The following is a 24112-nucleotide window of genomic DNA, read 5'->3' on the forward strand; positions in this document are numbered from 1 at the left end:
AGATATTATTTTGATAACCATGCTTTACAGGTGTATATTATACCTTATAAAATACTATAATATTAAGATACGAATTTTACATTTTTTGAACAGTGCAAGATCTGGCTGTTATCTACTAAAATTTAGATTGGTAGCTGTGAAAGCATAAGAAAAGTGTATAGAGAATTTATTATGTGATCACTGTGCCTTTAAGAGCACTGGAAGAATTTTTAAGCACTCTCTCTCAAAAGAACAAATAAAGGAGCTTCCTTTAGGGAGGGAAGATCAGCTCTATTTAAAACAAAGCAGAACAATGAAGCATTTTTAGACTCACAACACCACTCCTCCTTTTCATAGGTTGATTTGCCCTCATGCAAAGTAACACCCTGGCATCTACATTAAAATTGAAATTGACAAGGCATCCCTTTCATCCCTCACTGCCAAAACTCCTCATTAATAATAATTAACCATCTCTGGCCTCTATCCAACAGTTTAATAAATACTGGAACAACTCTGGGCCTCAGCTGCATTTGTAGCTTTAGCCACGGAATGGGAATGATGGGATTCTGAATGAGATTCGCTGAACAGCATCAGTGCAGCAAAATGACTACTCAATTGTCTGTTAATGAATACCCATTATTTAAATACATATTTATGTTAGAGTATGTGTAGAAATGCTCATTCAAATAGGTCATATTCAGGTTTATAAAGTTAAGTTCTGTATGTGCATCCAAAAATTGTTAATGTATAGCATCATAATATTTGATAATTGCTGTAACAATCATCATTTTATACATTTCATATAGGTATGCTCTCTTAGGTAACATAAATAACTTTTGTTTCCTGGTAAATGGCGACTCTTATGTCCAATGCCATAAAGCAATATAGATGATACTTAAGGAATAGTCATTGCAAATGTACTGTTTTATTTACTTGATGGGTAAATTCTTCAGTTTGGTTTGTGATGTTATTACTCTTAAAATTTCACAGAGCATATAACCAAATGTCTTCATAAGACTAGATATTGTTGTATTTATTAGAAGAAATGTGGTAGGAATGGGAAAGGTGAGTGCCTTTTTCAAACTTCCAGTTTATTCATGGAGAGAATATGAGATTAGTTTCTCTCTCTTTACTCTTCAAGGCAGAGGTGAATGACTTACCTGGTTGGTAAAAAATAGAGAAAGGAACTGTGCAGGCATAGATTTTAATTTCTGTTTTTCAGAATGTCTTCTTTTCAGGATCCATTCCCTGTCTGTATCTTGGGGCAGTCTCTACCACTGTGAGGGAAAAGAGAGTGGTGCTACAGTGTACCTCAGACTAGAGGATAGGTCTAGCTTATTAGGAATGAATGGTTAGGATGTCATATCCGGACAATGGTCCAGGCAAATAACTTTAACAATATGCCTCTGACTCCCAAATCCTATTTCACAATCCTTCAAAAAGCTCTAGGGCTTGAGGAGTCAGGCTTACTTACCTCGTCCAAAACTCCAGCATGAGTGAACATTAATGAAGTTGCTCTAGGGTGAGCATACACACATGGCATATGTTTGAGTGTGTCTTCTTATCCTTGATAGCTTTCTGTGCCTATTTTCCTAAACTGAAAGAAATACAGATGAAGTTTGACTCTGGGTTTAAGGCCATAATCCCAGAATGATCTTCTGCCTTGGCCAATGATTACATAAGTGAAAGTTTGTTCCATGAAATCTTATTAAAGAGACAAAGAATAAAAACCAACCTTACTAACTAGTGCTACCAGCACAGTTTCTGACTTGGGATTTCACTTTGATGAAACTTGCATGAATCTTGACCAGAAAGTCAATGAACTTTCTCCTTGAATTTCCCTAAAAAATAATTTTGAAGACCATTAGGGTAATTGAACACTTATCTTGGTACTCACATTTTCAAAGGATAGGTATTAAACCCCAATGAATCTCCCTTAATTTCTAAATAAATGTTAAATTTTGTCAACATATATGTACCCAACAATTAGAAGTATAAATAACCAATTTAGATGTTGACTAAGAATTAACACACTACAATCAGGAATTAAGAACATTTATTGCAAGAGCTGAATAATTGTAAATAACGTAGAACTGGCAAAGCAGTAACAAGGATAATTGTTTAGATATTTATTCTGTCAAAGTCATCAAACACCCCTCACAAACCGACAAAAATGTACTTCAATAAGCAATGCACCCCTACCCATTATTTTCCATTATACTGTGGAAAAATGTGAACTGCTATTTACAAAGTAATTTTATTTTTTGGTAAGAACAAATTAACTATCAGATTAGCAAACCTTTTTTTTTTAAATTTTTTGGATTTTTTTTTTGTTTTTTTTACTTTTAAATTGATGGTGAACCGTGGCATTAAGATAACTTCCACTTCTTTCAATAAAGACATTTTGTTGCATGCTATTTATTTGTTTAAATCATCTGTCATGCCTTAACAAAAACCTCCTAAGAATGTTTGAATTTGGATTTGTTTGCACGTGCAACTGAGATCTTATTAACATTAGTTGTCACTTTGTTGGTTTGACCTAAGTGACAATATGCTGGTACCTGCCAGGCATTGACCAACTATGATAACAAACAGTTAAACAGCAATAATTAGAGATTTATCCCTTTATTTCCCCCAACTACCCTACCTGGAGAATGTTCTGTTACATCATGAAGGCACAACACATTAAATATTTTGTGGCTATGGTCTAATAACACTTGTGTTACAACAACATTATTGTATATGAGGATCAACACAAACTCTGCCATTTCAACAAAGTTGTAGACACACATTTGCCCAATTGAAACTATTTTTGAATAGTGATTTTTCTTCCATATATGCTAATTTTGATACATTAGTTTTACATGAGTGACAAGTACAGGATATTATATCACTTTTGATGGATAACACTTTTCCATTACTCTCTCACTTAATGGTACTAATTAAGTGATTTTGCTTTTACCTACTTCGAAAATAAGAGTATAAAAAATAGGTTCTGAATTTCCAAGCTTTTGCAGAAGTCCTTTTTTGTATAAAGTTTTCATCTTTTCTTTCATCTTTATTGTTTACAGAATTCCAGCATCATAAGCTATCATACAAGAAGCAAGATTTCAGAACCTTTTTTAAACACAAGTGTCTGAGATTGTTTGAACAATGTGTGTCAAGACAGACTACTAAAGCAGAAACACCTCACTAAAAGAAACAACAAAAATAGCAACAAAGAGGTAAATAAAAAGAAGGACAGAGGCAACCATAAAACACAGAATTATGCTACAACATTTTTAGGTGAACATTATAAGTACACAAAAGTTGTTAATAATAGCTTGCTTCTATTTACAAATACTTTAACACTGATTGACTTACAAGTGTCCACTAACGTTGTTAACAGCACGATAGGTTTAATGCTTATCTCTTTAAGTTTTGTTTGCAGTATAATGTCAAGTATAGCAGTCCCAGCACAAATCAATGACAAAAAAAAAAAAAAAGAGCACAATTTCTAACTGGATATGTTTTTCAGTCACTCTAATCCATGAAACTTTCTTACTTTCCAAATGCATATTCTATTGTTCATAGCAGCAGTCCAGGGTCAAAATAAAATGCAATAATAAAAAAAATTGCACAATGGAGAGATCTCTGGAGAGTTTAATCAATTCTAGTAAACAAAATTGCATGGCTAGAACTATCTTCTCTCATATGTTGCAAAACATTGTATTCTCCATAGTGCTAACACAAAGTTATAGGTATCCCTGCTAGAAGGGGCATAGTTGTTGAGATCTATTGAATACATAAAGCTCTGACACACACGGTATTAGCATGTCTATTTAGATTAAAGTTATTAGGTCCCATATAGCCTTTTCTTAGAGTTGGTGCTCCTTAGGACTCTCAATAGCACCTCCTGCTTGCTTATAAGACTTCAGATTTGCCAGAGGAATGTCTGTCATGTGGCTGCCATTGTTGAAATGGCCTTCGTTGGAGCCATACTGCTTACGGTCATTGAACTGGTTCCTGTTGCTGTCTTCTTTCCAGGCTCTGGTCAGGGTGTGCCCATTCACAAGCTTGTCCTTCTTCACCCATTCTTTCTGGGGTGCAAAGGTTGAGAGAGGAGATTTAGGGTGTTGATATGGACCCAAGCCAGGAGGCATCCAGCAATTATCAGAGTGACCCAAAACTAAGCACTCTTGAGTGCACATCTCTGTAGCTTCAGCTAATCCCCGTGGACCCAAAGGCCCGTCTGCAGAAGACAAGACAGAGAAAATAAGAAAAGAAAGTGGTTAAAAGTTTCGATGAAAATTGTCTCCTTAGAGAAAAAGTATGTTATTAGTGATCTTATTTTTTCATAAAAGTGTATCAAGTCAAGCAACTCAAAGATATATTTCTCCATCTTCTAAAGATTAACACAAAATTTTCTCCCATTTTGTAGGTTGCCTGTTCACTCTGATGGTAGTTTCTTTTGCTGTGCAGAAGCTCTTTAGTTTAATTAGATCCCATTTGTCAATTTTGGCTTTTGTTGCCATTGCTTTTGGTGTTTTAGACATGAAGTCCTTGCCCATGCCTATGTCCTGAATGGTATCTCACACCAGTTAGAATGGAGATCATTAAAAAGTCAGGAAACAACAGGTGCTGGAGGGGATGTGGAGAAATAGGAACACTTTTACACTGTTGGTGGGTCTGTAAACTAGTTCAACCATTGTGGAAGTCAGTGTGGCAATTCCTCAGGGATCTAGAACTAGAAATACCATTTGACCCAGCCATCCCATTACTGGGTATATACCCAAAGTACTATAAATCATGCTGCTATAAAGACACATGCACACGTATGTTTATTGTGGCACTATTCACAATAGCAAAGACTTGGAACCAACCCAAATGTCCAACAACGATAGACTGGATTAAGAAAATGTGGCACATATACACCATGGAATACTATGCAGCCATAAAAAATGATGAGTTCATGTCCTTTGTAGGGACATGGATGAAACTGGAAACCATCATTCTCAGTAAACTATTGCAGGACAAAAAACCAAACACTGCATGTTCTCACTCATAGGTGGGAATTGAACAATGAGAACACATGGACACAGGAACGGGAACATCATGCTCCGGGGACTGTTGTGGGGTGGGGGGAGGGGGGAGGGACAGCATTAAGAGATATACCTAATGCTAGATGACGAGTTAATGGGTGCAGCACACCAACATGGCACATGGATACATATGTAACAAACCTGCACATTGTGCACATGTACCCTAAAACTTAAAGCATAGTAATAATAATAAAAAATAAATAAATAAAAATAAATAAAATAAATTAAAAAAAGAAACCATGTAAACTAAAAAGAAAAAAAAAGATTAACACAAAAGGAATCAAATTTGTTAGGGAGGTAAGATTGATCTATTAATATTTTCCTTCTTAATCCTTTATTTAGTTATTTAGATCCAAAGACATAGATAGATAGATAAAAAGACAGATATGGGTAAACAGATATAACCATGATGTATCATTTTATAAGTCTTTGTTAAAGACTTGATAAAGGCATACAGATTATTAATAATTTATATTCTAAGAAATCCCAGAAAAAACTCATATATATGATAAATTATAAAAAGTAGAACAATTTATATGTGCAATATTAAAGAATATGCAAACAATACAACTCCACTAAGTTAAAAAGCAAAATTACCACTTGAAACATAGCATCATTAAAAATACTGTAAATGATTATATAAAATATTGTTTTTTTCTAAATAAACACGTTATTTTTGTATGAAAATATTTTGCCACATTTTTGAAAAGTTAAATACTCGTTTTAGAGAATAATTATTGTATCTAACAACACACCTGGTCAGCTGCAAACATTCTGAAATCCAAGTAAAGGAGAAGCCATTTGCATCCAGACAGTGTTTGGTTCCTCTGAGCTTAACTATTTTCTAAATTTCTAAGGTATAAAACTGAAGCTAAATTGCAAATTGAATCACATGGAGTCTAACATTCAGGGGAAAGAAAGTGATCATAGAATTTATCTTCTACTTTTTTTCACCAGCAGGCAATCTAGAACATACATTTTAACCAGGATTTCAAAAGTAAACTATTTTCTGACTGTTTAAAATAGAAATCAGCCCTTTACTAAAAAAAAACATAAGCCAAATGGTTAAGAAATAAATTGGGTTTCTTTGTTGCTGTTGTCTTACCCCCCTTGATTAAACAGCCACGTGATAGATAAATGATAGCTTGGAAATTAGGAATTGATTTTACGAATGAAGTTAAGTGGATAGGCAAGAATGCCTGAGGCATAAAGCATTTTCAAAAGCAGAGAGTCATCAGAAAAAAAAATGCAGAAAAAAGAAAAGAAAGCATGCCTGCAGGTTTGCTTAGTCATCAATTTAAATAGCTCAATAATTGGAATGTAGGTCTTTGCTAAAACCCAAGTTAGCACAACTAATATTTTTAAATGTCCAATAATTGTGAGCTCTCTATTTGCCTTAATAATATTCTAATTATTTCTTGCATGTGAAAAAAAAAAATTCCCACTGCGACAGGCAACAGTTGATGGCAAAGACCAGAGACAGCAAACCGCAGGCAACATCAAAATAGATACTGAATGTAGTTTTCCTGGGTACGATGTATACTACTTGGGTGATGGGTGCCCTAAAATCTCAGACCTCACCACTATACAATCATCCATGTAACCAAAAACCACTTGTGCCCCAAAAGCTATTGATATAAAAAAAATTGTTTAAAAACAGAACAGATACTAGATGTGAAAAAAGGAGCTGAAATTCACTATTTCATATAAACTTAAAGTTTAGAGTTTTTTTTATATCTAAAAGTCTTCCTTTTAGAATATCCTTAAAATTACTTCCCATCTGAACCAAATTCCCATCCCCTCAAAAGCAAACAGTTTTGTTTTGTTTAAACACATATTCATTACTTAAAACTTTTCCTCTCACATACCTCCAATGATTACTTACTTTTTTGGATATTTAATTTAAACTTCTCTATGAGCCTTTCTTTGCCCTCTACAATCTGGCCACATTTTAAAAGTTAAAACTAATTTCTCACTTTTAGTCTCCCTTAAGTGTACTCAGTGACTCTGCATTCACAAAGCTAACACATTTTGCTTAAACCAATCCATGCTCCCTGCATTAGGATCACAGGCTTAGAAGATGTTTTTTGCTGGGCCTGTTTTCATTTAATTACTGACCTCTTCAAGGGTCAGCTTATGTCCCATACACCAAAAGCAAGCTTCCATAACTCTACCAATTCATGCTTCATATGCACCTTGATTTCCACAGAGCTTTCTTTATTGAAGAATAACAAATTTCCTAACTGAGCTCCCTCAACTCTTAGCTTAATTCTATTTTTTGTTTTTTGGAGGGGGTTCTGTATATTTGCAAGTTTTAATTTTAATTTCCTCCCAACTAGATTGAAAATTGATGGAAAAAAAATGGCACGTTGGTTTTCTGATTCCTCATAGTGCTAAACAATAGTGGTGATCTACGAACAATGTTAATTGTTAATTAAACTTTTATGAGGTTGAAAATGTTCTGAGGATTATCAAAGATATCTCCTGCTTAAAGGCAGACCTAAAGTAATTATAATAGAAGATGCTGATTTCACAAATCTTACACCAAATGCTTCCTCAACAGCAAATTCCTTTGCCTAGCAATACTTGGTGACAGTTTATAAATGAATAATTTAACTTCTCTGTTAAATATATTTACTCCTTTCTAAACATCAATGGAGTTAATCACCAATTTGATATGTAACATATCTTGAAGCCTACAAGCAAACTTTTAATCTTTACATTTCCAGCATCATTAATAAGTTTTTATTGTCAAAATCTCCAAAGGGAAAAAAAAATTACCAGCTACCTCAGAAATGTCATTACATCAGGCTTTTATTGAGCTCATCAAAAAAGAGAGGATGTGCAAGCCTATTTTAAAATTAGCCTTATGCAACACACCCAACCATCTTATTAATTTAAGACATATCACTCAAAGATTGAGAATGTGTTGTGTGCGTGTTTAGAATATGTATACCTTAGGTTTTCAGCATTGTGTGACACATTTTAACAAATATAATTTATCCTTTTAAAAAATATTTACAATCAACAACATTTATTTATTCCACAAACATTTACTGAGAATGTACTATGTGCTGGCACTGTGATAGGCACCAGAACTACAGCCTTGAACAAAACAGATGTCAACACTATCCTCATGAAGCTGGGAGCTATTCTGGGAAACACATAATTGCCTTAAGAGCAGTGAGCTGAGAGGGAAGTTAAAGGTGTCATTAAAACGAGCTGGGGGCCGTTAACTGTTTTAGGAACGTTTTTCTCTTTATAGCTTATCAGATAGACTTTGTGCCAAGGTACATCATTTCTTCTTTAATTTCTTTAAACTTTTTTTTTACATAATTGGCATTAAGACATTTACAGTTAAAATTTTTATGTACTGTACAAAATCTTTAACTTGCAAAACATGAGTTTGTCTTCATTAAATAATATTAATTGTTCTTCGTGCATTGTACTTCCCATGATTCATTCCCGTAAGTAAACTTGAAGGATTTTGATAAAATCTATAAATAAATTTATAGAAGTTTTGTAGATTCGTAAGTAAGTCTTTCAGATAACTGGTTGCTGTATAAATTTTAAAGATCCATCCTCAGGTCAGCCACACACAATGGCACTCTAGAAAGGCAGAATTTTTTTGTCAGCGCTCTAAATGGGAGAAGCCTTTCAGGCAGAGCCATACAAGGGACTGAATCTGGGAACAAGGTAACAGCAAGCTGGAGCTCTAGGGAACAGTTTATGTATGAAAAACTGAGTAGGGTTAGCTAGGGTTTTAGGGCTCTCTGAGGATTGGCTAATTTGAATAATTTCTCAAGAACCAGGTCAAAACAGCAATGTCATATTATCTAGTATCAAAGCATTTGCTTAGGCAGGTTGCTTAGTGACCCAGAAGTGTGAGATCACTAGAAGAGAACTAGAGGAATATGGATTTAGCTGCTCAAGAAGGGGAAACTTACCAGTCTCTAGACTGGGACTCAAAACTGAGCCAAGACAGCAAAAAACAAAAACAAAAACAAAACCTATATACATCAATCCATCAATAATCTGCTTATCTGCTGTGTATCATTATAGTATGAGCTGTATTGTTGGAAAATATAATTTGCTTTATACTTTAAAAGTTTTTATTTTTAATTTTTGTAGTTACATGGTAGGTATCTGTATTTATGGGGTACTTACTTTATGCTTTGGTAAGTTTTTATTTTGGGACATGACATTAAATAGGGAAAAGTTTAATTTGTTTCTTTGGGCCTCGATGTAATTTCCAGTAATTGCTGTGATATTAAGGAGAAAACAAAACAAAACAAAAAACAAAAGCCCAGTGAGTTTTATCATGGGAAAATAAGAATGCTTCCGTGTTTTCTTCCTTAAAGTCAGTGTCATAAATTGGTAAAAAGAAAAAGTATATATTTTTTCAAAATTCCATGATGAATTATTAAAGGTGATACATTCATTCGACTGGTCTCCTAAGTCAGTCCCTGCCCTATACATGTTTATAATCTGATATATGCTAATAACTGACTTATTTCTAACTCATTTTTCTCATTTTTAGAACCACTGATTGAGTTTTTTATGCTTTTAAAAAGGAGAAAAACATTGTTCTAAAAATGCTATTAAATATTGAAATTTTTCAAAATATGATTGAATGTAATCTATAATTCTCCATCAATATATAGGGTTTTAAATCTCAGATGTTTGCTAATACTGCAAAAATTATATGCACTAAACTATAATCTTTTTTCTTTGATATATTTTTATTATTACTATAAGTAATTGTATTAATTGATGAATAATATTTGTTTTTCATTCATACAGTCTCTCAAATATTTATTGAAACCTAACATGCATCATATGTATCGTTGTACTGGATTCTTATGTTTTGAGATTTTGTTTGTGTGTGAGTGTGGTGTGTTCGTGCACATGTAATCATGTGCATGTGTGTTTTTTTTCTGTTTTTCTATTTTTTTCATAAATTTTATAATGTACTATTTGTGCTACATCATAAAATATATGTGAAGAATCCTGATCAGGATTCCAAACCACTTATAAATACTTTTTATAATTTTATCATTACACCAGTTTATTTCCTTTCTTTAAAATAATTAAAATCATCTATCATAAATTTTTTAAACACTGAAACATTTATTGATTTTTTTTAACTCAAATTCTTTGTTGCTTTGCACAATCTTCAATGTCTGAGTGTGGTTATCCTTGGTTTTGGTATGTATGAAATCGCAAGTGCAAATAACACTGTGCAAGCCATCTGTCTCTGCCTTTAAATTTTGAAAGCAAAAACAAAAGCACATAATGAAAAGCTTCTGGAAAGTTGTTTCAGTTAATATTTATGTCAGGTCTCAAAGTTCATCTTCACACAACTATCTTCTTGTTAAAAACCAGATAAAATATTTTTCAAAGTTTTAGGCATTAGCAGTTCTCAGAAAGGTGCCTGAATTACTAACTTTAAAAGATGTAAGTTTAAAATGTAAAACAGTCCAAGTTAATGGAACTCCACTTATACTTAAGTAGTAGGATACTTGGGTGGTTCTTGATATCATTTTACTATAACCAGAAGCAGAACTGTTACTTCATTGATTAATTCACTGCTGTAATTAAGAAATAGCTTCTGGCCTGTTGACCACCTACCTTTCAATCTCATTATTTGAAACCCTTTAATACCAAAGCTAGAAACTGGCATTTCCTTAAAAAAGCTATAGGACTTTTTACATTTCTTGTTAGTTTTCACACTGTATGAAATTTTGATCTTTTCTATGAATACATTTTTCTTAGAATTTTTACTGTTAGGTAAAATAAGTTTAAACAGACTGCCACATTGATTTGTAAAATAAATAAGTCATTTTCATATGATTTAGGATCAACTTCATCATATCTCACTCCATTTTTCATTTTGTTCAATTTTTATTATAGGCAAATTCCTCTTGGATGCAATACACATCTGACTGTCACGTTATAATATTATTTTTGTAGTAACAATATATATCACTATTTTTATGCAAAACGTTTGTTCCTAAGTTCCAATTTCGCTGTATTTCTCCAAGACTTTAGGCTATCATGAGTGTCTATTACGCAAAGATTTGTGCACCCCCAAACACTTTAAAATGAAAGATGCATTCCACTGATTTGGATTTGCTAAAGCAGTTTCCCTGACATTTAGATATAATGATGTTTTAAAGAAATTTCCTTTTTATGTAAACTTTTACTCTGTAATTTTGCTTTGCACTTACAGCTATTAATATGCTCAGCAAAATCTTAATCTTCATACTTGTTCCTTGCCTTAACCAGTCTTTCTATAATAAAATTTCAGGGAAACAAATATTCTCATTCATTCATTTGAAGTTAATTTTAGTGTCTCCAGAATACTAGCACAACAAAATTTAGTATTTTTACTAGCTCATTTTATCCTTCAATTTATTTCTGTGTGTGTGTGTGTGTTACTTATTTTTTTTTTTTTTTGAGACAGTGTGTACCAGCATAACTTTTTTGTGGATTACCTTGAATGGAAAGCTAAAACTATAGGTTTATGTAAATCTGGAGGGACCTGAAAGAAATGTCAGAGGCAAATTTACTTAATAGACACCCTAATATCCACTATTCTACCCTATGTTCTATACTTATTGAACGGTTACTATTAAAAATAAAATCCATTAATTTGCCTCAAATCTAAACATGGTAAAATTAATTTCAAATATGAAAGTTGGCATGAAAACTAGGAAATAGTTCAGCATTGCCCTCGTGCCCTTTGGAGACTGCATTACTATTAAATGAATGTCACACAATAATAAATAGTTGTTTAGTTATTACTCTGCTCTTATTATATACGAAAACAGCCAGAGGGTGTGAATCTCATTGCCATTGTATTCAGATTTTATATGAAATCACATAGAATAGTTATGCGGACAGTCCAAATCCAAAGGTAAATGTGACAAATTTGTGCGTACTTTCCATTCATTTATTCAATAATTTCTGATTTAGCTCATGTTGGATTCAAAAGACTATTGTATAGAATATATACAATATATATATATCAGAATCAATAGGAAAATCTCAAGACACAAGATCATTGTAGATAGGCAAACAAATAAATAGATTTTAGCCCTAGTAGAATGATGAATTGGTATGGACTTTGAGAAAGTAAGCTTAGACTCCCTAGCTCCCAGTCTCTTACCTATAAATTGAGAGGATAAAAAGGCTAGATTTTGATGCATGCCCTCTATACATTCTTTTATTACTTAATTAAATATCATTGTGGTTTGTCACTGATACAACGCGATAATCAAACTTTCCAATGCTACTTCATTTCAGTAAAGAAAAGCCTAAGAGAGAGCAAAGAAATGATAAATCTATTGTTCAGATAGATTAGGCTAGGCATGGTGGCTCATGCCTGTAATCCCAGCACTTCGAGAAAAGCATGGACAACACGGTGAAACATCGGCTCTACAAAAAATACAAATATTAGCCAGGCATGGTGGCATGCGCCTGTGGTGCCAGCTACTCAGGGGAACTAAGGTGGAAGGATTGCTTGAGCTGGGAGATTGAGGCTGCAATGAGCAGTGATCGCACCACTGCACTCTAGCCTGAGAGATAGAGCGAGACCCTGTCTCAAAAAAAAAAAAAAAAAAAAAATACTCTAGTACTGAGGTCTCATTTAGATTTTTGAGTGTGAAATTATATTTTGAATAACTACATTTTTAAATGTAAATAAAAATCTAGTGGTTCTAACAGAGTTTTAGATCTGCATTTGTGAATGCATCTACAGTAACCTTGAGAAACAAATGCACATGAATCCACACCACGAGGATTGGACAAAACCTCTGGTTAACAAGTAAACAAGGATTAAATGTTTTACACATTTCTCATACAGATTTCTTCCTTGGTCACAGATGAAAAGTCAACATTTGCAGATGGAGACAGTCCAAATACAATAACACATGGCCACGCCAAGCAGCGGATTCACTGCCAGAGAGGATATTGCTATTTGAACAGACTTTATGGCTCACAGAGAATGAAGAGCACTTTCTTGTACATCTTCAGCCTTCTTCTGCAGGGCATGAAAATAAGCTGCCTTTTTCTCATCTGCTAAAGCTAATTGCTGTAAAGAAAAGTTTCTCTGATAATTTTAAGTGTTCTCTATTAGTATTTTACATTGCAATCCATTGAATGACAATAGTCCGAAGAGACAGACCTTCATTATTCAAACTAACTTTCAATTTTTAACCAAACTGCTTGATGTGAAACATTGTATTTACCTTATTGCAGATCATATTTACTTTCTTCTATAGTTCATCATTTCTTGTATTAGTATTTCATGTTTTTTGTTTCAAAAATTCATTCATATACTGCTATCTCCTGAGTTTACTCTCCATTTCTTGCAATTTGCATTGTTTCTCAGACAAACTTGGTAAATCTAATTTGATGTGAAACACATTTTAAAGTGCAGATCTAAGGTGTTAAGCAGTGAAGTAATATTTTAGAGATTAATTTTCAGGCTGAAGTCCAAGTGAAAAATCAGCCACTTACATGATATTTTGTCCCCTTTAAAAATGTTGCAATTGTGGGCCTGAATACAGGTAATACACAATAGTGGTACACAATGTTATGAAGCAATTTGCCTTTATACAACTCCGCTGTTTCCTATTCCAGGGATATTTAATCAGATGAAAGCAGGAAAAACTGATGACATTCATTTTCATGGCTGTGCTCTCTGACAATTTTTACCCAGGACACTAATAATGTAACTTCAGCCTTGTTTCTCTCCTAGTCTCTGGGTTAGAGTTTCTGCTTCTCACAATCATCAGAGGTGACAGAGACTTGCCCCACGTGATTTTCAGCATTGGATAAATGGGGGAAAATACTTTGCTAAATTAATAAGGATTTAAAGACATAATAATTTATATACTTTAAAAGATGTCTGAAAGATTATATTTTAAATGGAATAAAACATCAGATATGGTCCATGTGATCTGTAGGTATACGTGTGTGTATTTACACCTGGACTGTCTTACCATCACTTTAAATTAATATATCACAGCTCAGTGCCTCTCAAATGTTAATATGTGTATGAGTCACCTAGGAAAATCATTAAAATGCAGATTCTAATTCAGTAAATCTGATTGGGTCCTGAGTTCCTGCATTTCTAACAGTTCCTTAAGTGATTCTGCTGATGGTGTTCAAGAATCACACTTTGAAATGCAAGACATTTAGAACTTACCTGTCTGCCTTCGCTCCTTTCCCGGTGGTCTAAACTAATAACGTTTTCAGGCTTCATCTTGTATTAGAGTTCACTGGGGAGTTTTAAGCACACAAATTGTTCTCATCAACAAATTCTGAATCGGTAGGTTTGTGGGGGTAAGTCCAAGATCCACCAAGCCACATTCTCCAGATTTTCCTAATCCATCACTCGCCTTCCTATTCAGTTTCCTTTGACGGTACCACACCCTTGCCAGATCCCTAAATGTTAGAATGCTCAGAGCTCTTTATCTGCACTTCACCTATGTGAGTGCACGTAATCACTTGGTCTTATACAACATAAATATGTGGATTCCCCAATTATATTTCTAGCCCTTAATCTTTCTCCTAGGGACCATATCAGTATATTTGACTATCTACTTATCAGGATTATTGGATTACTAATTGGCATTTTCAAGCTACACAATTCTTGCATTTTTTTTTTTAGAAAATTCCACTGAATTTACCATTCTTGTATATGGCACACTGATTACCTAATTGCTCAATGCAGGAAAAAAGGTATTTGGAGTCGTCCTTGACAAGTGTTACATAAAAATCTAAAATGCCTCTCCCATCAATATTTTCACCCTAATCTCTGGGACTATGAATATGATAAGATTGAACCAGTGATTGTGTTGAATTATATGGCAAAGAGGATTTTGTAGATGCAATAAAATTACTAGTCAGTTGTGTTTTAGTTAATCAAAAGAGATTGTTGGTAGGCCTAATCTAATCACATGAGTCCTTTATAAGCAGTGTGTTTTCTCCAGCTGGTGGCAGGTGGAAGTCCAGATTCCAAGGACGGGAAGGATTCAATGGGCAATTGCTTGCTTTGAAGACAAAGGGACTGAATAAAAATGATGTGAGAGCAGCCTTTAAGAGTTGAGAGCAGCCCCCCACTGGGCAGCTTGCGCACAACAGGTATCTCTGTCCTACAAACACAAGCAACTGGATTCTGGCCACAATCTCAATAAACTGGAAGCCAGTTCTTCTTCAGAGCTTCCAGATAACAGTCTAGCTCAGCTGACACCTTGATTTCAGCCTTCTGAGACCCTAAGCACATCAAGCCCACCTAGATTCATGAGATACTAAACGGATGACCACTGAGACAATAAATTTGTGTTGCTATAAGTCTCTATATTTGTGATAATTTGTTACATCAGTTTTTTACTCAAATCACACAACCAAGCATGTAGCAAGTCCTTTCGTCTACCAGCTTCCCTGCAACCTGAATGGCTCAAGCCACTCTTTTTTTTTTTTTTTTTTTTTGAGATGGAGTTCTGCTCTGCCACTCAGGCTGGAGTGCAGTGGCACAATCTCAGCTCACTGCAAGCTCTGTCCCCCAGGTTCAAGTGATTCTCCTGCCTCCGTTTCCCGAGTAGCTGGGATTAGAGGCATGTGCCACCACGTCCAGCTAATTTTGTATCTTTAGTAGAGACGGGGTTTCTCCTTGTTGGTCAGGCTGGTCTCGAACTCCCGACCTCAGGTGATCCACCCTCCTCGGCCTCCCAAAGTACTGGGATTACAGGCATGAGCTACTGGGCCCAGCGGCCACTCTCATTTCTTAACAGGACTTGCTTCTTCCCCATTTTTTCAACATTCTATTCACCAATCTCTAGCATATTTATGTCTGTTTCTTGTTGCCATGGAGACAAATTACCACAAACTTAGTGGCTTAAAACAACCAGCATTTATTTTTCTACATTTCTAAAGGTTAAAAGTCTGAAATCAATCTCACTTGGCTAAAGTCAAGGTGTTGACAGGGCTGGTTCCTTCCAGAAATTCTGAGGAAAGAATTCATTTCCTTTCCTTTATTCAGATTCCTGTGGTCATCTATGTTCCTGGACATGGGACTCCTCCCTCTATCTTCAAAACACATCATTCTAACCTCTACTTCCATCATCACATCACCATCTCCTCTGACTCCTTCATCCTTACTGGGACCACTTTGATTACACGGAGCCACCTGGATCATTCAGGATAATCTTCCCATCTCAAAATGAGATCCTTAACTTAATCATGCCTTAAGGTCCTTTTTGTCATGTATGGGAAACATATTCACACATTCTGGGGACTAAGACATGGATATATTTGGGGGACTATTATTCAGACCAACACAGTATTTAAAGCAGAATGCCTCACTCCTCTGCTTCCAATCACACCTGGGTGAAAGCCATACTCCTTTCCGTGGCCTAGAGAGCCTCTCATGATCTGGTTCCTGCAGAGCTTTCTAATCTCATACCTCACATCTTTCCCTGTACTTCCCTGGTCTCCCACACTGAATTTCCTGCTGCGCCTTAAACAAGTTTAATGTAGTCTCAGGGTCTGTGGATTTGGTATTATGTATGCCTGGAATATTCTTCTCCTGGGACTTAGATTCACTCCTTCACTTCATGTAGGTGTCCTCTCAAAAGTCAATTCTTCATAGAGGCATTTCCTTACCACCTTTAAAAATAATGATATCCTCTACTCAGTCAATTTCTATCCTCTTATCTTTGGACAGATTCTTACTCCATTGCCCAGGCTGGAGTAAAATGGCGTGATCTTGGCTCACTGCAACCTCCGCCTCCTGGGTTCAAGCAATTCTCCTGCCTCTGCCTCCCAAGTAGCTGGGATCACAGGCATGCACAACAATGCCTGGCTAATTTTTGTATTTTTAGTAGAGATGGGGTTTCGCCATGTTGGTCAGACTGGACTCGACCTCCTGATCTCAACTGATCCAACCTCCTCTGCCTCCCAAAATGCTGGGATTACAGGTGCCAGCCACTGTGCCTGGCCCGCTAGCTTTGTTTTTCTTGATAGCACTCATCACTACCTTTCACAATATATTTATTTGTTAATGGTTATCTCTCACACTAGAATATAAGCACCATGAAGTCACACACTTTGCTTTTCCATACATCTATGTAGCTACGAAACGACATCTCTTTCTATGGCCTGGCACATTGCAGATAATTACTAGATATATTTAGAAAAAAGTTAGCGCTGAGCCTCAGATTGGTGAGCCAACAGAGAAACTGCATGTAAAACATTATGTGGCAAATAATTTTCATCAAGAAAATAGTGAATAACAGGAACACCTCTAACTGTACATGAGAAACTTTGGTAAGAATTTATAGCATAATATTTTTAATAATATTTAGAATGTTCAAATGAAATTAACAAAGGCAAAATAGCTGCATTCAGATCACTTATATCCCAGCTATTTTAGAGTTAAAGGAACTGGGAATTCCCCAAAGTAAAATATAATTAGGTTGTTTCTTGTATCCCACCTATCCATTTAATCATAATTTCTTTAACCATCAGAGCTTTTAGATGTCTTCAGAAATCCAGATTCACAAGATACACAACAAAACATTTCCTTAAAGCCTAAAGATGCCAAAATAATTATTAGTAATTATTCTGAGACAGAGCTCTGATGAAATACAGATAACAGTGCAGAATTTAGTCCTTTGATACGGGTATACTCAAGTAAGTGGGAGGATATTTAAGAAAAAAAAGAGATGATTAGCAAATTTATTGAAAACTTAAAAGTAGTTTAGATTTTTTATAACTATATTGGCTTACAATGATAAGGGATGCAATTACTTTTCACAAAGTTTGGGGGAAAAGGTGACTTTTTAAAAGGCTAATATGTCATTTTAGTGTACATGTAGAATACCATTGTGAAATACATTGCTTAAATTCAGCTGTACATAAAGAAAAACTACTCTAAAATGGGAAGAAATAAAATGTTATATTTTGAAAGAATCTCCTAAGGGAACTATTGAAAATGCCATTACTCTGTTATTGAAAATGGCCTGTATAATAGAGTTTGTAGAGAGAAATTTTGCACTCTCAGGGTGATACATAGGAGGATTACGTTTTCCAATCTAAAATGTATGTTTATCTCTGAACACACCTTGCAAATCCAGGGAAATTACTTCATTAATATGGGTTCTTGAAAGGTAAATTTCTCTCTTAAAATAATAAATATTGCATTTGAATTTTGTAACATCTATATACATTTCCCAGAGATTTTTCTGCAATCGTTTCTGCTCTGTTATTGCCAATCATCAACTGCTATTTTTTGACAAAAGAAGGGAAATTGTGTCTCTTATACTTTCGTTACTATTTTATTGGTAGTTTGACTATCAGTCCCAAATATTCAATAGATACAATGTTGCCATATTTATCACAGACAAACCATTGTCATCACACCTTTATACAAGGCATGAATCATTTATCATGTTTCTGAAATGTAAAAATTTTGTTGCCACATCAATATGCTTTTCAATAATCTTTAAAAATCTCTCATGATAAAGATAAAATTTGCATGCAAAATTTTAGGAAAGCCTGTATTACCCTCAGAATAAAATGTCTTAGTTAATGTAAGAGAACAAAATGGAGGCAGAGGGAGAAATTGCCATGAAGTCCTGTATCTAGAAGAAAACAGTCTTGGTGCACAAATAGAGCTTGTCTTCTGAAGGGTTATCTTTTTGCATCATCTGGGTTATTTCCAATAATTTCTTCTGAAAAGTTATGGTTAATCACATTTGCTTTCCATCTAGATTTGCTTTCCCTTAACAATTAAATATGCTTTATTATTTTACAAACTGTCCTATTAAAATTACCCATCTTCTTGGTATAATAACTGGTGGTGACTTCTCTGATAAGCTTATTAATATTACAGTGTCATTGACCAAAAGGCTGTTATTCTCTGGAAGGATATCTACACTTCAGTAAGAGTGTATTAGTCTGTTTTCACACTGATACAAAGAACTACCCGAGACTGGGTAATTTATAAAGAAAAGAGGTTTAATTGACGCACAGATCCACATGGCTGGGAGGCCTCAGGAAATTCACAATCATGGTGGATGGCAAGGGGAGTCAAGGACCTTCTTCACAAGGCAGCAGGAGAGAGAAAGAGTGTGTGTAGGAGGAAATGTCAAACACTTATGAAACCATGAAATCTCTTGAAAACTCACTATCATGGCAATAGCATGGGGAGAAGTGCCCCATGATCCAATCACTTCCCTTCCTCGACATGTGAGGATTACAATTTGAGATGAGATTTGGGTGGGGACTCAGAACCAAACCATAGCAAAGGGCCTTATAAAGCTGCTTTAATCCAAATACAGGGGTTCTTGAAGCACAGTGGCAGATGAATTTGACTTTGTGGTAGAGAAGGCTTTGAGGCATTTATCAAATCACAATGTGAAAGCATGACTCCTCCCTGTGAGGTGCCATGGCTTGAGCATCTTTCAGTGGGCTGGCATAAAAGAAATGGCACTCAAAGGTATTAATCGAAAAGAGTTTAATGAAGGAGCTTTTATGGCATGTGGGATGGCGAAATTAAACTAATAAGGATTTAGTAAGGGAGACAAGGGCCTAAAAAAGTAGAAAACTATCATTACCCCTAAGCCTGAAGGGGCAAGAGGAGGGTGAGATGTGCCTAGAACGTAGAAAGAGCTATGGAGGATTCAAAATAATCTATCCAGGACACCAGAGAATGAAGAAACAAAATAACTTGTAATATAAAAGTCAAAAGCAAATGTGGAAAATTTTTGTTTTTGCTATTTTGAGAATCACCTGGTATAAAATCATTACATGTTCTTTAAGACAACCTTCCAATTGTAATCCAAACTGTGAAGACCTAAATGGTCTAAACATAAGTCCAAATTCCTTTGTCATCATCTACCACTAATGCTGATGGGCACAATCAACTTAGAAACAATGCTTCCTATTACCTATAGGTAATATGCAAGCCAATTATTAGATAATAAGTCAAAATAAAAATTGTAAAACTTAAAGTATCCTTGTGAGTTGATGAAAAGTGCGCTAGTGAAAATGAAATATTCTGTTGTCTTTAATATTTTAGTAAAAATTTTTGAAATGCACTTTATATATTTAACAAACACTGGGGCACTTTGCTGCATGGAACATTACAAAATAACTAATCTAGTTTTGTATTCATTTGAAGTAAAATTTATGCTGAATTTATAAATCGCAGTCTCTGTGTCTTTTTGATTTCATGCTGTAAAGTATGTTAAGATAAGTAATTCCTTTTTTATGTTTTTGACTTGGCCTTAAGACAGCTGGCCCTTGCCAAATATTATCAATACTGCTTAGGATGTCAGTCTGTTTCTCCCTAACAAAAGTGAACTGCACAGTGAACCTTTAGTTTTTAATCTAGATGACAGTCAAAGGTTTCAAGATCTGTGAACCTTTGGCAAGATTTATAAAGTTAAGCTGTTGTCTAGAACAATTGGCTTCGGTTCAAAATAAATCACTAAGAGTATTTTTTTTCTGTCTGAAACACTCCCAGATGTTCTCCCTTTCAGCATGAAATGTAAATGGAACACTAACAAACAACATACTTCATGGCCATGTTATAACTAATGAATTACTTGGGGTATGTATCTTGGGAGAATCTATATCTATATGTATCTACATATTTATTCATAAATAAGCTATTTTAGGGTTACCTTGTTGACAGTAGTATTATTTTAGTTAATATAACTATATTATGTGGGTCTTAATTATAGTTCCCAAGCCTCAGTGATTAAAATGTGACACAGGTGATAGAGGATGAAATGGTGTTATTTGACTAAATAGATGATTTTAAGATCATCACATATAGCTTGCTTGTTCCCCCTTTAAGCAAGGCTACTGAACCAAGTTTCTTTTCCTTTCAGAGTGTTTTTTGCTCAATCAAAAGCATGGCTTCTTGGTAATCACTGTTATAGCAACTACAATGTATTCTCCTTTCAACTGGATATGCTACAAACACCTCAGGCAGAGCTTAAGACATATACCAGGACTTGCTACACTGTCTTAGCTTATTGGGCTCCTGAAGCAAACTGTAAATACATACAAATGATTAAAAACTGCTCTTCAAGTTCTATGGCATTAAGCTGAAGAAACCCAAAGTCATGAAACAGGAAACATAACCAAGTTTTTCCTCAGAAGCTGAATGCTAATCTGCCATTAGATCACTCTATTTGTTATAAAATAACGATGTAATGATTTTTTAAAATATGCTTGTTTGCAGGGGGTGAGCAGAGTATAAACTAACTCATTTTAAAATATGAACTAGAAATCACAACAGCGAATTACATTTTCCTTATATAAAGATGAGATTTTTGAAGACGGAATCCAGGTGATTGAGCATGGACGATCAGTGTGATGCCAACAGCAGATTTGAACTGATATAAACTACATTTTTTGGTTAATGGTCATCACTACTACCTTAGGAGCTAGTGCTCTTTGAAAGTGTGTTGTTTGGCTGGCTGCCTATCTCAGAGCCTTTTGAATCCCTAAGAGGGTCTGTTAAATACATTGAAATTCAAACCTGTTTTCATTGGTTTGTTTAATTAAAATGGTCACTATAGATGAGAAGGTCATGTTTGTAAACATACAGAGCATTTATTTAAAAACAAAACAAACAAACAAAAATTCTAATTGCTCATGCCAAAAGATGAGCAAACCCTGTGTTTTCTAATTGCCTATAAGAGTTAAAGTTACTTTTTAGTGTTTTCTCTTTCAAGGCTACTTGAAGTTTCTTCTTTGGATCTCACTATTGAGTAGATGCTTTCTTTCTTGTCATCTGTTCTTCGTTTATTCCCTTGCTTGACAACCCAGGGTCCATTTTACTTAGCTTCAGTGCCAATGGACTAGAATATTCTAAGCCTGTGATGTGACGTCCTCATCAACTTTGTTAAATTTAAATTATATTTATGAAGTGGATAAAATGATATAAAAAATAATAAAATGATATTAAAAAAATTAAATTTATGAAGTGGATAAAATGATATAAATTACATTGACAGAGCCATACATTGTACATTTGGGTGCATGGGGGGGTGTGATTATTATCATTATTATTATTCTTTGAAATTGATGCTAAATTGGTTTCACATTATGGTTTGCTGTTTTCTTGAAGGACATACTAGATTTTTGCTTTTAAAAATTTCTTTCTATGAGAATACATTCTGGGTTCAGAGTACTCAAGTCCCTAACAAAATGTACCAAGTGAATGGAGAAAAGCCAAGTCATTCCATTCCCTCTGGTTATCTCAATGACAGGTGTAAATTAACCTATGATCATTGTGGTTGGGACGATCAGTATTGATTGCGAATATGGCCACAGCTCAGTTTCTCATACGTTGTCTATACTGCCTACATGTTTAAAGATATCAATCAAAAATCTGAGACGGTTAAGTTCAATCTGAGTGAGAGCACTAAGGGATCTTTAGGTACTGGAAAGCAGGCTGGATTTAAGGTAAGCTGGCAATATATGTCTGTTTATGATTTACCATCTTGCACTGACACATCTTTTCTCAAGCCATCTGCTTCCTTCATATCATTAGAGAATCAGGCACAGGCCACATTGCCTCTGTTTATTTAACAGCATCCTTGTTGGTGACTGCATGATAGAATCCTTATTAATTCAAGAACTTGTTTTTTTCAGATAGAAAAATACACTATACAGGCATTGGAAATTATATACTCTAAGAATCAATGACATGAAATTTTCTGAAGTAGATCCAGTGATTTTATAATTAGTATTTATTGGACATTTTGATTTCATTTATGTAGGCACATATATTCACTCTCAGCTTTGCTAACAAAACTAGATGTATAAAAAACATCTTTATATATTTCACGTTCAAATGGATTACAAAAAAACTATGTTGTGGTAAAGCTCTCCAGCTCTTTTTAAAAATTCTTCTAATCATACTTAACAGAAAAATTATTTCACTCTGAACTGTGATACGTTATATTTTTCCATTTTTAAAAGCAAAAATATAGTTTTAACAGAACTATTAAAATAAGGAAGAAAAGAACTACTGCATTTCCAAGCACTCATATATTCAGTGTTTTCCTTTCTTGACAAGATTAGCAGTGCAGATGTTAATTATGATATATAACATGACTTGTCAAGATACCTAAAATCCTTGGTCTCTAGTTCTCTTTTAGCAGAGAAGAATAAGGAAATGTACCTCTAAGAATCATTTTAAATGAGTCTTCATATCCTCCCAAATATTTTTCAAGAACACTTGGCATTATTTCAAAAGTTAACTTTAGGAAAGGAACTATTATAACATTTTAAGACAGGAATTGCAGTTGCACTTAAACTAGAAACTTCCACATGGTGAATTGAATTATTAAGGAATAATTGCAGAAGAAAGAGGAAGTCGTTTACAGACAATAATAAGCAATAAAAATATATGTATATGTGCGTGCAAAAAATTATGGCAAAACTAATAAGATTTTTAAAAAATCATTGTGTTCCTGAAAAAACAAAGAACTGGTTTTCTTCTAAGGAATTAAAGAGATCTGTTTCTTTGGCTTCTTTCTTGTAATTTACATTATTTCTTTAAAAGTGTCTATTTTGTGGGCAGTGTGGAGATTTTTATGGTAAACAGATTTTTATTTTGTTTCCTTTCATTGGTTTTGTTTTGCTTTGGAATTTTTTTTTAAACCTATGGCGGCATCACATCTTAAGTAGGTCTTAAAGTGAGTAATGAAGACAAAATTCAAGTATAGTCAAAGCTATCCTTGAAGTGCATTCAGAATGTCAAGATGCTCACATTTTAAGAAGCATGAGCTCTGAGGGAACACATACACTTGTCACCCACAGCAGTTTACTCAGGGGCATCTGCTTAGTATCCTTGGAAGGAATGACCATCAGCATCATCTGGACTATTGAAACTGTCTCTCCTTTCTGTCTAACTTTCTTGGCTCAGCAAATACAGTTGAAGTTGCATCACTAAAATGTACATTGCCTATATATGCCGTGACTTCACTTTGTAAGAGAAGAACTCCTTTCTGGCCACA

The 24112-nt window shown here is 34.5% G+C and overlaps 1 protein-coding gene and 2 long non-coding RNA genes across 6 annotated transcripts in view; 1 reads left to right on the forward strand and 2 right to left on the reverse strand.

The window, feature by feature from the left end:
- Nucleotides 1-1182: 1182 nt before the first annotated feature.
- LOC116466441 (uncharacterized) lies at nucleotides 1183-1804 on the reverse strand. Its single transcript, XR_004247549.2, has 3 exons — nucleotides 1715-1804; nucleotides 1454-1576; nucleotides 1183-1256 (listed from the first exon to the last, which is right to left on the reverse strand). It is a non-coding gene; the product is annotated as an uncharacterized LOC116466441 (long non-coding RNA).
- Nucleotides 1805-3059: 1255 nt separating this feature from the next.
- LOC131383320 (uncharacterized) lies at nucleotides 3060-23623 on the forward strand. The gene is made up of 4 exons (XR_009213286.1): nucleotides 3060-3203; nucleotides 6340-6348; nucleotides 8924-8931; nucleotides 23252-23623. It is a non-coding gene; the product is annotated as an uncharacterized LOC131383320 (long non-coding RNA).
- PCDH9 (protocadherin 9) overlaps nucleotides 3392-24112 on the reverse strand; it is a 907898-nt gene continuing 887177 nt past the window's right edge. For all 4 annotated transcript variants that reach the window (XM_032150999.2, XM_032150997.2, XM_032150998.2 and 1 more), the window contains one exon: nucleotides 3392-4210. In XM_032150999.2, the coding sequence (XP_032006890.1) occupies nucleotides 3837-4210 (374 nt within the window). In that variant the 3' untranslated portion in view covers nucleotides 3392-3836. The remainder of the gene's footprint in view (nucleotides 4211-24112) is intronic.

This window comes from Hylobates moloch, unplaced genomic scaffold, assembly GCF_009828535.3.
Source record: "Hylobates moloch isolate HMO894 unplaced genomic scaffold, HMol_V3 SCAFFOLD_4, whole genome shotgun sequence".
Taxonomy (NCBI): domain Eukaryota; kingdom Metazoa; phylum Chordata; class Mammalia; order Primates; family Hylobatidae; genus Hylobates; species Hylobates moloch.